Source organism: Lynx rufus, unplaced genomic scaffold, assembly GCF_022079265.1.
Source record: "Lynx rufus isolate CCGP_SWC_20201006 ecotype Redwood Valley unplaced genomic scaffold, mLynRuf1.p SCAF_12, whole genome shotgun sequence".
Taxonomy (NCBI): domain Eukaryota; kingdom Metazoa; phylum Chordata; class Mammalia; order Carnivora; family Felidae; genus Lynx; species Lynx rufus.
The window spans coordinates 18136197-18153004 of NW_025814826.1; the positions used below are offsets into that span (position 1 = coordinate 18136197).

At 37.2% G+C, this 16808-nt stretch overlaps 1 protein-coding gene across 10 annotated transcripts in view; it reads right to left on the minus strand.

Annotated features, from left to right (window-relative positions):
• The window catches only part of PDE7A (phosphodiesterase 7A), a 140785-nt gene that overhangs the window by 33446 nt on the left and 90531 nt on the right, over positions 1 to 16808 (minus strand). For all 10 annotated transcript variants that reach the window (XR_006961101.1, XR_006961096.1, XR_006961095.1 and 7 more), the window contains exons 4-6: positions 13498 to 13649; positions 11285 to 11348; positions 487 to 582 (exon numbers count right to left, since the gene is read on the minus strand). Coding sequence is in view for 1 of the 10 variants with exons in the window: in XM_047073985.1 (XP_046929941.1) it covers positions 487 to 582; positions 11285 to 11348; positions 13498 to 13649 (312 nt within the window). In the remaining 9 variants the exon portion in view is untranslated. The remainder of the gene's footprint in view (positions 1 to 486; positions 583 to 11284; positions 11349 to 13497; positions 13650 to 16808) is intronic.

Below are 16808 nucleotides of genomic sequence, written 5' to 3' on the forward strand. Positions count from 1 at the left end.
CGGGGTGGAAGTGATGGAGAGCCAGACCTGGAGAGCCAGTTTCAGGGGTCCGGGTATGCCAGCTCCCTTGGAGACTGCCCATCACTCTTTGAAGAAGCTCAGTTTGTCATAAAATATATTTCCTTCTTTTTTTGTTTTTAATATGAATTTATTAAGGGGCCAAACTCCTCTGACTCCTTTGAATTTAATGGGGGACCATGTAGAGCTGAGTCACATGAAGCCCAGTGTCCCAGCTGAGGTCCCAGTCCAGGCCCACAGAGTAGCTTGCCTGTTGTCAACTGCAGGTACATAAATGAACTCAGCTAGACTACAAGCAGCATTCAACAGCCCCACACACTCAGGAGCTGAGTAAGTGTGTGTCATTCCAAGCCACAAAAATTTAGGGTAGTCTGTTTTAGAGCAATAGCTAACTGAAAAAACTGATGAAAACTTAAAACAGATTCTTGTTCAAATGTTATTTCTGTTAAACGGGTTAGAATCACTTACCTAAAAATCTACGAAGTTTCATCATATCTAAATGGAAGTACTCAATTAATCCATGAAGACTAAATAAATGAAAGGTTAAACTTACTAGACTATTTCCTAAAATGAAAAAAGAAGAGATATTAGTAGGAAATATAGACTAGCATAATTGCATTGTGCTTCCAAATATGGGTTTTGAATATAAAACACAGAGAGTACAAATTCCTACATTTTGTCTATCTAAAACGTACATCCTTAATTTTACCAGCTGTGAACTTTAATTCTTATATCTTTTTTCCATTCTAAGGAAAAAAATGGGCTTTGTTTCATTTTTCTACAACCAAATAACTGGAAGATAAGCATTTTCAAATCAATTTTTTGAAAGACACCAAAGTAATTAGAATCAGTAGAAAACTTTGCACCAACTCCACCTAGACATCCCTCTACCACATCACTAACTGTATGAGGATGTCCAATCAAAGTCAACTGTGGTAGCTGCACCTTGTTCACTAGAGGTTGTGTTTGTTCTTTAAGGTACAGAGCTAGGAGGAGGGACCAATGACCTCAAGATCAAAACTCTGAACTCAACCACTTGTCTACCCCATACTTGTAGCAAGAAATCTGAGTAGCTGGAAGGGGCGGGTGGTCACAAAACTAAACAGAATTCTATTCTAACACTAAGTTCACAGTCAACAATTATACAGCAATCTTATTATGTTTTTCTAGTGAAACAGTTCTTTATCTGTTTTTAATGCTTATTTGTTTTTGAGAGAGAGAGAGAGCGAGAGAGCATGCACGCAAGTGGGGGAAGGGGAAACTGAGGTGGGTAGAGGACCCGAAGCTGGCTCTGCAATGACAGCAGCAAGCCCGATGTGGGGATGGTGACCTGACCCAAAGTCGGATGCCCAACCGAGACACCCAGGTGCCACTCTTTATCTCTTTAAATGCCTATTTTCAAGCTTTCTCTATTCTTCTCAAATTCCGCCCCCCCCATTCTCAACAGCCTCATACTTCACAGAAAAAATACAAGCCCTCATTTCCTTTTCTTTCCAAAGCCAATCCCTCCATCCCTCCAGAGTGTCTCAGAAACTGTGCCACCTACCAACACCACCCCCCATGCCTCCTCCTTCCCCCTGAATCAAAATATCCCTCCTCAGTCCCTCCTTCTAGTGCTCCAATAAGCATCAGCACTCAGGACATGCTCTAGATTTTATCTTTCAAACAACAAAGAATACTTGACTCTCTTGGCTCCCTCCAGCTGCCACCCTGTCTCTTCCCCTAAGCTAAGTTTTCTGAAAGAGCTGCTACCTGCTGTGAGGACTATCTCACCCTCAACTTCCACCCTTTTGTCACTGACAACTGGAGTCACGTGAGTATAGACATGAAATCTGGAAATACTAGCATTGTTATAATGGTTAGTCTGTCTTCCAAGATGTAACTCTCCATTTTTTATACCTTCTATTATATTTCTCGAAGTTTTGTGCATTTCCTCTATTAGGACACATGATATAAAACTGTACGTTTTAAAGAGTTAGAAGCTCAAAAATTACTGCCAGAATTTAGACAATAACATAAAGATGATTCTAAAGAAACCAACTCTCTAAAGAAACTATCATTCTTAAAAAAATCTATAAAAGACTTAACTATTCTCACATCGCATATTTATAGTAATAACATTTATGGAGAATTTTAAAGGACCACTGGGCTAACTTCATTACCCAAAACTGCCTACACAATTGTCAACAGAAGCCCATAGCTAAGGAAAAATATAAATTAATTGAACAATATTTGCATGAGAAACACTGGAAAAGATGCAGGAGACCAAAAGAGATTCTTTTTTAAAAACCTGACATAGCACCTTAAACAAAAAAAACTTTTTCAAATCTTTTATTTTTTAAGAAATTAAATGTTAAAATGTATTTGAATCCTGATAACACTATACTGATACAAACAGGAGCCCATCTGGTTTAGAACCATTTGTGAAGAAGTGAGCTATATTCCTGTTATTATTGCTGTAACAACCCACTTTTCCTTGGATATATACATAGATATTTCACAATGTAAGTTCAAACAAACAACCCAGTTTAATATAGGCAGAGGATACGAGTAGACATTTTTCCAAAGAAGATATACAGATGGCCAAGAGCCAGATGAAAAGATGCTCAACATCACTAGCCATCGGAAATACAAATCAAAACCATAAATGAGATACCACTCTACACCTGTCAGAATGGTTATTGTCAAGAAGACAAAAAATAGCAAGTGTTGGTGAGGATGTGGAGAAAATTGCACTATTGGTAGGAATGTAAATTGGTGCAGCCACTATGGAAAACAGAATGGAGGCTCCTCGAAAATTTAAAAAGAGAACTAACATATTATCCAGCAATTCGACCTCTATTTACCCAAAGAAAAGAAAACACTAAGTCGAAAAGATATACGCACTCCTCTGCTCAGCGCAGCATTATTTCCAATGGAAGCAACCTAAGGGTCCACAGACAGATGAATGGACAAAGAGGATATGGTATACATATACGATGGAATATTATTCAGCCATAAAAATGAAGGAAATCTTGCCACTTACAACTACATGGATGAGTTTTGAGGTCATTATGCTAAGTGAAATAAGTCAGACAGAGAAAGACAAATGCCATGATCTAACTATTATGTGGAATCTTTAACAGACAAAAAAACCAAGCTCATAGATACAGAGAACAAATTGGTGGTTGTCAGAGGCAAGAGTTGGGGGTGTTGACAAAATGAGTGAAAAGGGCCAAAAGGTACAAATTTCTAGTTATAAAATAAGTCTGGGGAATGTAACGTACAGCATGGTGACTATAATTAATACTGTATTACATATTTGAAAGTTGTTGAGAGAACAGATCTTAAAGAGTTCTCACAAAAAACAATGTAACCATGTATAGTGATGGATGTTAGATTTTTTGTGATTGTTTTAAATATATACATATATTAAATCCTCACATTGTACACCTAAAGCTAATATAATGTTATATGTCAATTATACCTCAATTTAAAAAAGTGGGTGGGAATTGCTGAAAATGGCAGAGTAGGAGGATTCTGAGCTCAGGTCAAGCAATGGCCACACACCAAAACTGCAAGTACATACAGAGCAACTCTTACTGAGAACAATCTGGGGACTAGCAGAACAGCTCTTCCACAGCTAAAGAGTAAAGAAAAAGTCACATCAAGAAAGCAGAGATGTGATTTGGTCGGGGTCCACACGCCCAGCTTGATAACCCACAAGCAGGAGGGATATCACAGGTAGAGAGATCCTCCCTGAGAAGTGAAGGGTTTGAGCCCCACATCAGGTACCCACTGCCCTGGGGATCTGTGCCAGGAAGAAAAGCCTCTATAACATCTGGCTTTGGAAATCAGCATGCCTTATGTCCAGAAGCCTTGAAAATCAGTGAAGCTTAACTCCAGGAGAGCTGGCCGGCTGTGGGAAGCCAAGATTCCACTCTTAAAAGGCCTGCATATAAACACTTGGCTGAGACCAGAACAGAAGCAATACATGCTAAACAGCACCTAAGCCATAACTGAAGGAGATTCACTAATTTTAGGGCTTGTGCAGTAGGGTCAGGGCTCTGTAGGAACTTTCTCCAGGAAGGAAGCACTGAATGGCACCATTTTTCTTGCCTTCCTTCTGCCTCGCTGGGCTGATGCTGGCGGGCACCAGTTCTGACACTATCCATTTACCTTTCTAGCACTGCTTACCCTGACCAGATGTCAACCTGTGGACCTGTCCAGCCCAACCTTCCCTTCCTGGGGGATACCCTTCCAAAGTGGTTCCCCTCCTGTTGCACTCAGCAGAGAGCCTCAACTGAGACTGGTGCCTGTCCCCCCAAAAGTGGCTACTGTCCCACCACAGTGAGTCGCCTCAGCTGGGACTGGAACCCCACAAAAGTGGTACCAGTGTGCCCACATAATTTGTGATCCAGCCACAAAGGAGGGCACATGCAGCCCACACAGGGGAAATCCCTGGAGTGCCTGGGTATAGTTAACAGGGGGTGGGGTGGGGTTTACGCCTCACAGGATGCCTTCTATATAAGGTTACATGTTCAAGACCCAGAGACACAGCTAATCTACCTAATATATACAAACATAAATAGGCAGGGAAAGGAGGAGACAGAGGAACATGTTGCAAATGAAAGAACAAGACAAAACCTCAAAAAAAAAAAACAAAACTAAATGAAATGGAAATAAGCGATCTACCTTATGAAGAGTTCAAAGTAATGGTCATAAGGATGCTCTCCAGACTTGAGAAGAGTAGATAAACTCAGTGAGAACTTCAGCAGAGATAAGAAATATAAAAAAGAATGCATCAGAGCTGAAGAATACATTAACTAAAATGGAAAACACTGTAGAGGGAATCAACAGCAGATGAGATGATGCAGAAGCACAGATCAGTGATCTAGGATTTCAGGGTATTGGAAATCATCCAAACTGAACAGCAAAAACAAAAAACAAAAAATTAAAAAAGAATACACATTCTTTGGAGACGCACATGAAACACTGTATTCTCCAGGAGAGATCACATGTTAGGCCACAAAACAAGTCTCAATAAATTTAAAACTGAAATTACATCAAGCATCTTTTCCAACCACAACAGTATGAAACTAGATCAATTACAAGAAAAAAAAATACTGGAAAAAACACAAACATGTGGATGCTAAACAACATGCCAATAAACAATCAAGACGTCAATGGAGAAATGAAAGAGGAATTCAAACAACTGAATTGAGTCAAATGAAAATTAAAATATAATGTTCCAAAATAGAAGATGCACAGCAAAAATGTTTTTTTTTAAGTTTATTTATTTATTGAGAGGGACAGAGAGAGTGTGAGAGAGAGGGAGAGTGAGGGGGGAGAAGAGAGAGAGAGGCAGAGATAGAGACAGAAACAGAATCTCAAGAAGGCTCCACACTGTCAATGCAGAGCCCAATGCAGGGCTCAAACTCACAAACTGAGAGATCATGACCTGAGCTGATATCAAGAGTTGGATGCTTAAGTGACTGAGCCACCCAGGTGCCCTGCAGAAGCAGTTTATAGTGATAAAGCCTACCAAACCATTAAGAAAAATGTGAAATAAACAATCTAAGCTTACACTTAAGGGAATGAGAAAAAAGAGGAACAAACAGTGCCCAAAGTTAGTAGAAGGAAGGAAATAATAAAGAGTAGAAATAAATGAAATAATTAAAGGAAGGAAATAATAAAGAGTAGAAATAAATGAAATTATTAAAAAATAATAGAAATGATTAATAAAATTAAGAGCTGATTCTTTGAAAAGATAAAGTTGATAAACCTTTAGACAGGCTCATCAAGAGAAAAAGAGGCAGGATTCAAGTAAGTAACATCAGAATGAAAGAGGAGAAGATACAAAAGGCACCATAAAAATACAGCTGGTAAGAGACTACTAAAACAAGTAGATGCCAACAGACTGGACAACCTAGAAGAAATGGATAAATTCCTACATACATAATCTTCTAAGATTGAATCACAAAGAAATAGGAAATTTGAACAGACCAATTACTAGCAATGAAATGAATCAGTAATCAAAAAACTCCCAACTAACAAAAGTCCAAGACCAAATGGCTTCTCACAGGTGGGTTCTACCAAACACTGAGAGAAGAGTAAGTACCTATCCTTCTCAAAGTATTTCAAAAAATTAAAGAGGAAGGATTGTTTCTGTATTCATTCTACAAGGCCAACATTACCCTGACACCAAAAGTAGACAAAGACACTTTGTACAAAAAAAGAAATTACAGTCCAATATTCTTGATGAACATATTTACAAAAATACTTAACCAAATATGACCAAACCAAATTCTACAATATAGTGAAAGGGTCAAACACCATGTTCATGTGGGATTTATTCCAGGAATATAAGGATGGTTCCACATTTGCAAATGCATCAACAGGATATACTACCTTAACAAAATGAAGGATAAAAAGCATATGACCATCTCAATAGATGTAGGAAAACCATTTGACAAAATTCAACATCCATTTATGATAAAAACTCTCAACAAAGTGGGTACAGAGGGAACATATCTCAATATAAAAAAGGCCACATATGACAAACCCACAGGTAACATCATTCTCAATGGTGAAAGGCTGAACGCTTTCCTTCTAAGAACAAAACAAGGATGCCCATTCTTGACACTTTTATTCAACACTGTACTGGAAGTACAAAACACAGCAATCAGAAAAGAAAAAGAAATAAAAGGCATCTAGATTGTGAAGGAATAAGTAAACTGTCACTACTTGCAGATGTCATAATCCTATATATAAAGAAAACCCTATAGACTCTACCAAAAAACTATTAGAACTACAAATGAACTCAGCAAAGTTGCAGGATACAAAATTAACATACAGATATGTTGTACTTCTATATACTAGTAATTACCAGAAAGAGAAATTAATAAAATAATCCCATTTATAATTGCATCGAAAAGAAAATACCTAGGAATAAATGTAACAAAGGAGTTGGAAAATCTGTACTCTGAAAACCTATAAGACATTGATGAAAAAAATTGAAGATGCCACAAAGAAATTGAAAGATGTACTATGCTCATGAACTGGAATAATATGGTTAAAATGTCCCTACTGTCCAAAGCAATCTACAGATTCAATGCCATCTCCATAAAAATACCAATAGCATTTTTCACAGAATTAGAAAAATAATCCTAACATTTGTACGGAACCACAAAAGATCCCCAGTAGTCAAAGCAATCTTGAGAAGGAACACCAGAGCTGAGGTATCATGTTCCCAGATTTCAAACTACATTACAAAGCTACAGTAATCAACGATATGGTGCCAGCACAAAAGGAGACATATAGATCAGTGGAGCATAACGGAGAGCCCAAAATAAATCCATGCTTTAATGGTCAATTAATCTATGACAAAGGAGGCAAGAATATACAATGGGGAAAAAAACAGTCTCTTCAATAAATGGTGTTGGAAAAGCTGAACTGCTGCATGTAAAAGAATGAAACTTGACTACTTTCCCATACCATGTGCAAAAATACACAAAGTATGGACTCAAGACCTAAATGTGAGAGCTGAAAGCACAAAACAATGGAACATTGTAATGGCACATTACTCAGCCATTTGCGATAACATGGATGGACCTAGAGGGCATTATGCTAAGTAAAATAATTCAGATAGAGAAAGACAAACACCATATGATTTTGCTTATATCTGGAATCTAAAAAACAAATGAACAAACAAAACAACAGAAACAGACTTACAGAGAACAAACATGATTGCCAAGGAGGTGGAGGAATGGGGAGAACAGGTGAAAGGGATTAAGAGGTACAAAATTCCAGTTATAAAATAAATATGTCACAGAGATGTAAAGTACAGCATAGGGAATATAGGCGATAATATTGTAATAACTTTTTATGGTGACGGATGGTAACTACTTCTGTGGTAATCTTTTGTAATGTATATAAATGTCAAATCATTATGTTGTACATCTGAGACTAATATAACATCATATGTCAGTTATATCTCAGTAAAAAAGAATGTATATTTATTCTGTATGTTTAGGTTATGATAGCATTCTCCCAAACTTGTTTTGCAAACCTAATGAGACAAATTACCAATTTCTAGGTCTTGAATACGTTTTAAGAAAGCTGCAATCTAATGGTAAAATATCTTCTGGAATTCGGGCAATCTGCAATACATATAATGTCTTCCACCAAGAACTTCAAAAGAATCAGACAAAAACCAGTCTAACAAAGTGTACTACCCATATCTAATTGGAAAACTGCGTGTAACATTGTTTCTTATTTCTAGTTTTTAAGATACCAACGGACTATTTTAATACCAGTGAATAAGAACACAAGTCAAACATTTCAAAACAAGTAATGCTTACCTGTTCTTCTTGCACAGAAGAACTTACTTTATACAAAAATGGAAACACTTTCTTGGAAAAGAAAATTGTGCTTATAGAAGAGCCTCCTTCATAAACATGTATCCAAAGATAGAACTGCTCAAGGTACATGTAAGGGTCATTGATAGTTCTTAGGTGTGATTCCAGATGGCAGCCAGGAGGATGAGGCTGCCATGACACACACCTGGCAACGAGGGTCCTCACATGCCAGGTAGATCTCGGGGGTGACAAACCCTATCTTGCTATTTTACACATAACCTCTCATTCCTATAAAAGGAATGCCAAATATATCCTACCAGATGATACGTATTTTCCTCCTTGCAGTGGACAAGGTGGGACCCTTTGTCTTGGTGGGAATCACTGAGTTTTACCTCTTCTCTGCGTTCCCCCTACTATGTCATCTGGCGAATTGCCAGAGTAAGAAATACAGAAAGCACGGGATCGGTAAGCAACAAAGGAAAACTATACACTTGGATACCATACATATATATTATCCAGAATTCATTTCTGGCTAAGCACTTTTAAAAGGAAAGCATTTCTAATAAAATAATGAAAGTTAAAAAATTTTTCTTGCCCATTTGCTCTTCATGTATAGAATTCCTGTAACTTTTGGGTGGCTCTCGTTACATGAATATGTGTATCACCATCTGTAAAATCACAGGTGTGTAGTTACCTGCTAACAACCAACCCTAAGAAGAAACCATTCAGCCATCATCGTCACAAAAAGTAATGAGGTGATTAACATGAAAGCTATTCTGCCCATCCCACACTTTCAACCTCACTCTACTTTCATCACCAAGACCCCTGACTAGCAGATATGTACTTTTTAAAAATGGAATTTAGAAAACAAACAGCTATTTCAATGAGTAAAAGTGTTCCAGCAGACTAATAGCAGGTGAGGAGCAATTACAGTTTATAGAAGGCTAAACCTGGAAGGTGTGAAGGGTGGCATGGTTTGATCTACATTTATCTTGGGATAATAACTGAAGTAATATTCATATTAAGTTAGAAAAAAGGAATTTCCCAGATCTAGAAGAAGATGAGTCACCTGATATTTTGCCATCTACATGTTTTAAAAAGGGAAGGCTGAAGGGAAAGACAACTGTGTAAACGATACTGGAGCATTTTGTGTGGACATGCCAAGTGGGGCCAGAGAAAGGCAGAAAACAGTCACCCGAGGGCAAAGGAGAGGTAGAAGAGAAAGAGAAAAGGAAAAAAAAAACCCAAAATGGCAGGGAAGCAGGAGGGGGACTGTGCTGATAAAACAGAATTCATTGTTTTTCAATTTTGCTGAGGATCAGTCCGATTTATTTTCTGTCAACAGTGTACAGACAAATAGAAGGTGATCTCAAAGCTATTTTCTTTACATGGACTTTACATGGTCACACAGCTTACAGGGAATAATGTAGTGATACTAAAAAGCTAGACCCACATTGATTCTCAAGATGACTAGAGTTGTATCTGCTTGCCCATTTCCCATATTTAGCTTCCTTATGAAAGGAGCTTCATTCCAAAGGAAAAAAGAAAACAAAAAGGTGATTTCAAAGTACACAGCAGTGAACTACAAATTTAATTCACTCTAAAAAAAAATTTTTTTTTTTTAATTTGAGAGAGAGAGAGAGACACAGAGACAGACAGAAAAAATGTGAATGCATGAGCAGGGGAGGGGGAGGCAGAGGGAGAGAGAGAATCTCAAGCAAGTTCCATGCTCAGAGTGGAGCCCGGCGCAGGGCTCGATCCCACAACCCTGGGATCACAACCTGAGCTGAAATCAAGAGTTGGATGTTCAACTGACTGAGCCACCCAGGTGGCCCACTTCATTCTAAACACTCAGAAGTGGCTTCCTCTCAGTGTACTTACCAATCTGCTTTACTTTTATTAAGGTTTATTTATTTATTTTGAGAGAGAGTGTGTGTGTGTGTGTGTGCAGGAGGGGAAGAGAGAGGGAGAGAGAATCCCAAGCAGGCTCCACAGTCAGCACAGAGCCCACTGTGGGGCTCAATTTCATGAATCATGAGATCATGACCTGAGCCGAAATTGAGTGAGATGCTTAACCAACTGAGCTACCCAGGAGCCCCGTTTCACTTATTAAAAGGATATTTAGACAAGCAAAAAGATATTTAGACAAGTACGGTCTAGTTGAATAATGTGTACCATTTTTTTATGCCAAAAATTTTACCCTAAATAAAAATGATTCTCAAAAGAAATCCTTATCCTGTTCCAAAGAGAATAAGGAAACATGACCCTTGCCCCTAAAACCAAACAAAACACAGGAGGGGGTAAACAGATTAGAATCACCTGGTGTTTTCAAACCATTCATATTCTGTAGATTCTGATAAGACTCCTAAAGAAGCTACAAGCTCATCTCCACCCAACCATGAAGACGCCATGTCATAGGGAACCACTGTTGATCATATGTCATATCTCTCAAGTGTACAGAGAAAGAAAAGCCTGAGAACCATAAAGTTAAAAGAAAGGATATCTTTAAAATGTCATTAATCTCCCACATATCTGTGGCTATCAAAGCTGAAATACAGTATCAGAAGATGTCATTGTAAATGACCACAACCCAAAAGAAACCAAAACAGAAAAACAAAATAATGAGGTCACAATTTCACTTTGGGTTATCTATAATAGTAGCATTAATTAGGGATGGATGGCCAAGTGATGATGATGATGATGACTTTTGATTACTGCTAACCAAGAGTAATGAAAAGACAAAATTATGAGAGTGATTCTTTGAGCTTATAGATCAGTCACTAAAGAATGTGACAAAATGATGTTCTGTTGGCAGCAGAGGGCTCATAACCTAAGTAAATGAAAGCAATAAACCCCCGAGTGACTGTACCATCAATGCAGCAATCTAGAGTACACATTAATTTGAGTAAGTCAAACTCTTCACTTACCATTTGTTAGTCTATCAAATAGAAAGATATCAAAATTCCAATTTCCAACTTTTTCCAGCATACACTGAAATGAAAACCAAACATTCCTACTGTAATTTAAGTTCAATAACAGTCTGTCTTTTACAGATAGTCCATAGTGAAGTTAGTGAAAATGGAAAGTGATTTACTTTAAGAAATGCAAAGTATCATTCTCCTTTTAATCATGACCTTTCCAACTGGCTCCAAAAAAGTGTCCAAAGGGTAATCTCCATTTGGAAAACCAAATAGTTTGTATTCCAATTAATGAATGTACAAGTAAGGTTATTGTTTCTTTCAATTCATTCCTATACTCCCATGAACTTTTCAAGAATTCTAACATAATTTAACACCATGAACCATATATGGTTCACACATGGCATGGTCTAGAAATTAGATTTTAAAAATAAGTTATAATAGTTGAGTACTTACTATATTCCAGGTACTGTTAAAAGTGTTTTGCTTACTCTTACTATTCATACCAAGACTATGAAGTAGGAGTTGTCTTTAACCCTCCTTTATATATGGGGAAACAGGCTAAAAGTAACTAACTTGCTCAGCTAGAAAGTAATAGAGCTGGGATATTAATTAACTCAGGTGGTCTGATTCTGGAACCGTTTGTCATTCCTTTTCTTAAAAAAAAAAACCACTCCCAACTTACAGGTATTTTTTTATATTCTTTAAATATCATTATACAATAATTAATAGCCTTTATTACATTTAAGTTGATGTGTATTTCAGTTGAGCAAATAAATCTCACAACAACCAAACCAAATTCATATTTTTACACTATATATTTGTAACCTGCAATTTTTGTGGAAAGTTCACTGTTGTACACATCTATCAATAAATTGATATAAGAAATACTCTTACTAATAGTGATTATTTGATAGTACTAACAACCACTCATACACAGATCAATATTCTCATTTTGTTTATTTTTAATTTTTTTTAATGTTTACTTTTGAGAGAGAGCATGTGTGTAAGCGGGAGAGGGGCAGAGAGAGAGAGGGACACAGAATCTGAAGCAGGATCCAGGCTCTGAGGTGTCAGCACTGAGCCCGACGGGAGGCTCAAACCCAGGAACTATGAGATCATGACCTGAGCCGAAGTCAGACGTTTAACCGACTGAGCTACCCAGGTGCCCCGATATTCTCATGTTAAAAAGCAGAACCTGTAAACTTTTTACAATTTAAAGAAAGCATGAACACTTTTCTATAGATTTCTTTCACAAACAGGGAAACAATTTTTTTGCACTTTAATGTAATTGTAAAGAAGGTACCTTAGCCCTATGTACACACACTTACAAAATCTGGCCTGTAAATATTAGGTAAAAAATAATTTTAAAAATGTCAGAAACATAAGATCATTAAAAACTCTCATTTGGTCACAAACAAGCTCATCTGAGCTCCACCTTCATTAAGACATTTATTTTAAACTATATAAATAATGCTCACAATCACTGGGTTTAATTAGAAAATGTATAAACCCTCAAAATAGCTCAGTGATGCAAGAGACTATAAAAAATCATTTGACTGTAAGTCATGAGACCTAACATCCTATGCTGGGTTTACCTCTAAACAATGGGTGAGCTCAAACAGTCCCTGATGCTCTTTAGGTCATAGATTCTTTATGTATAGCATATAGACATTAGATCAGAATAGCCATAATATTCTTCCCAGAGTTAAAATTCAGTGTGATCTTATAGTTTAATGTTCACTGATCTACTTGTTACTTACTGTTATAATAAACAAAAACATTTTCATTCTTTTAGTTACTTCAGTGATTTCCCTTGCTCTGTAATACCTAATTATAAAATGAACACCCACTCTAAAGGAAAAACTGAATAATGGGCTTAACTAATTTTTGCATTAAAAAAAAGGTTCTAATAAGTCAATCCCATATGGGAAAAAAGGGTTTCATGAAACTTATCAAAAATTAATGTTTTCTTGGGGCGCCTGGGTGGCGCAGTCGGTTAAGCGTCCGACTTCAGCCAGGTCACGATCTCGCGGTCTGTGAGTTCGAGCCCCGCGTCAGGCTCTGGGCTGATGGCTCAGAGCCTGGAGCCTGTTTCCGATTCTGTGTCTCCTTCTCTCTCTGCCCCTCCCCCGTTCATGCTCTGTCTCTCTCTGTCCCGAAAATAAATAAACGTTAAAAAAAAAAAAAAATTAATGTTTTCTTGAAAAAGTTATACACACCTTGGCTTGTCCATTATAATCATCATCTAAAATGTTTAGAGAATTTGAAACAGTAGTACCGCGAAAAAAGCGAGAAGATCTAAGATACCGCTGGAAACTTAGTAACCTCCTGATATTTCTTGCAGACACAGAAACTTCAATTTCAGATTGAGCTGAAATAAAAGAAGTAAAAGGTGAGTATAGCAAGTCGAAACTGTGCACACACAATCTTTGTTATACTCCTTTCTAGTTACATACAAACCCTTTTTAAAAAAAATGAATCATTATACCACATTTCTAGGAGAGAAAGAAGTACTTCATTTGTATTTTCAGCTAAAGAACTAAAAATGAAGGGGTAAACGGTCAATTTTGACAGGATTTGGAAAGCTAATGGGGAATGTGGCTGGATTAATAGTCAGGTTTTTTGTTTTGTTTTTAACTCTGAAGAATTATCACCTCTCATTCTATTGCTTGAATATACTCGATAGACATTATGGAGAAGAAAGACAAAAATCTAGTTTCAAACTACCCTTCATACTGAGAATCCAGGTCCCCAGTTACATATGAGAATTTAACAATTACACAACTACAACGTCTCAAATCCTAAGGAGATATCATTTCAAATATTAAGATAATTTTATTTAGAGGAAAAGGAGAAGGACTGGAAAATTAAGTAACATATTCTATTAAGAATTCTAAAGAATAGGGACAAAAATCCTGTAAGATGAAAAATTCTAAGGAAGAGCAAGTTTAACACAACCATTTTTTTCCTCTAGTGTTAGAACAAACCAGTTTCCTTAAGTACCAGACGAAGTAACAGACTTGGGTTAAAAGCCATCTTCTAGGGAACACATGTTATCTTTAAACTCTAGAATCAAACTAAATTCAGTGAAATGCTTTATAATATATAAAACACATGAAAAAGGAGACTAAGGATCAACAATTATCATCTCTCATCTTCTGTTAACTTAAACCCACCAGGAAGAATGGCAGGTGATCAAACATACTCTCCCTTATGCATCCAGTCACTAACTCCTCTATTAACCTGTATTACCCTGTGTTTTCATATCTACAGAATAATGGCAATTAATATGCAGTTCAAAGGGTGCTGGATTGAGTGAGATAAGATATCCATGAGCTGGATATATTAAGTAACTGGTTGCAATGTAGATGATGACAAAACTGATGTGATGCCACTGCTTGGAGGTATGCTTCCAGGTAGTTATCCTAAATTTCCAATCTATTCATGTTGCTTTATTATTTTTTTTTTTAATTTTTGAGAGAGAGCACGAGCAGGGGAGGGGCAGAGAGACAGGGAGACACAGAATCCAGAGCAGACTCCAGGCTCCAAGCTGTCAGCACAGAGCCTGACATAGGGCCCGAACTCACTGATGGTGAGATCATGACCTGCGCCGAAGTCGGACGCCCAACTGACTGAGCCACCCAGGCGCCCCTCATGTTGCTTTAAATAAAAGTACTCATTGGCTCCACATCATCTTAAAATGAATTCATGTCCTTAGTCTGAAGAAAAGGCTTCATGTTACAGGTTCTGGCTCGTTCCAGATGTGACTCAGATGTCATTTTCCCTGGAGGCACATCTGAACGACTGCACGCACACTCCCCATGTAGAAGTGGGAGGTGCCTCCTCTGGGTTCTCAAAGCTCCCTGTGTAGACCTCTATCAGACTACTTCTGATATTGGATTATAACCACTTATTTACCTGTCTCCTTTGACAAATGGTGACCTCCAATGTAGCCAAGAACTACTTTTTTTTTTTCATCTCTTTATTCCAAATGCTAATAATAGCACCAGCTGGGTAATGTAAAATATAATGAATAAATGCATCCTCGTTTTGAAATAGCTGATGAGTTTTCAGGCTCCCATATACTCACATAAGCCAGAAATAAAGTAATATACACTGTTATGTACATTTTTCATAATGTACTCATTTTTCATTCCAGTGAATCTAAAATAGAAAGTTTTTAGAGCAACTGTGGAGTTAAATTTCTGATCTTTATCAATGTAACTTACATTAAAAGGAGTACAACAAAAATGGTAAAACTACTAATCAAGTGATTATGTCTGAACTAGAATTTGCATGTTTGAGGACATGAGGGTAGACTAAGTGTTCTGTGAAAACAATGTTCCAAAGTGCTTTGCAAAAAGTACCTCATTTAGTCCGCAACAATGTCAAAAGATAAATCTTATCATTCATTTTTACACATGAGAACACTGAGTCTACAAGAGATTAAGTAACCTGTCCAAGGTCACACAGCCAACATAGGACAAGTGGATTTTAAAACACAGAACTGTCTGTTTACAAAGCCTGTGTCCACACTATTACTCATAGGTTTTTATTATATCTCTATTGTTTAATTATTAAGTGTAAGATTCTGTATGACATTATTCAAAATTGTCTTTATGTAGACGAACACATGCAGAAAAAGAAACACAGAGGGGAAAAAAGCTAAGGTACACGAATTTAAGTCTAATATGATCCTTTTAGTCCTATTCTTAGAAAAGAGTGAATCGGGAAGGGACAGAGTTGAATGGTAGGAACATATGAAGAACAGGTGAGACTAATTAGCGTATACTAGCACCACCATCTCTGTTTTGATAAGGCACCTTACAGTTTTACAAAAGCGCATTCACATAAGCTATCCCATTTAGTGATCACAACAATCCTGTGAAGATGACAAGACTATCGCCCCCATTTTACACACACAACTTTAGAAACCAAAGTAGAAATGCAATACAATTAATGCATTAGAACCAAAGCATTTAGAAAACTTCTAGAAAATGCTGCAGAATGTCTTCTATTCATTATGGAAAAGAGTTCAAAGTCATGAGCATGATTTCATGAGCATTCCCTTCAAGTGATCTTAAATCACAAAAGGTAACAGTTTTGTCACTGGCAATTATACTGAATCACTATGTGCATATATGTGTGTGCATACATGTATACACTAATAATAGTAGCATCACTGCTTTCCAATTATATATCCAAACTCATGCACCCTGGAAATAAGTGTGAGAATCTCTTTGGGAGCATAACTGCACAAGGACCAAAAAACAAATTAGCCTCACTTGAGGGGAAAACCCCAATAACTCAGTCCACTATGCTAAATCCTCATATCAACAAGGCAGGATTCACATTATCAATGGTTAAGACATCTGGCAGTCTGACAGCACCCTCCTTGCCCCTGCCTTACTCCTATTTTCTGAGTAATTTTTGACAAGTCACAACCTCTTAATGTGTCACCTTCCTTAAATGAAAAAAACAAAAACTAAATGTAATTCGTATCTTCCTATTTCATAGAGTTCTAAAGTTG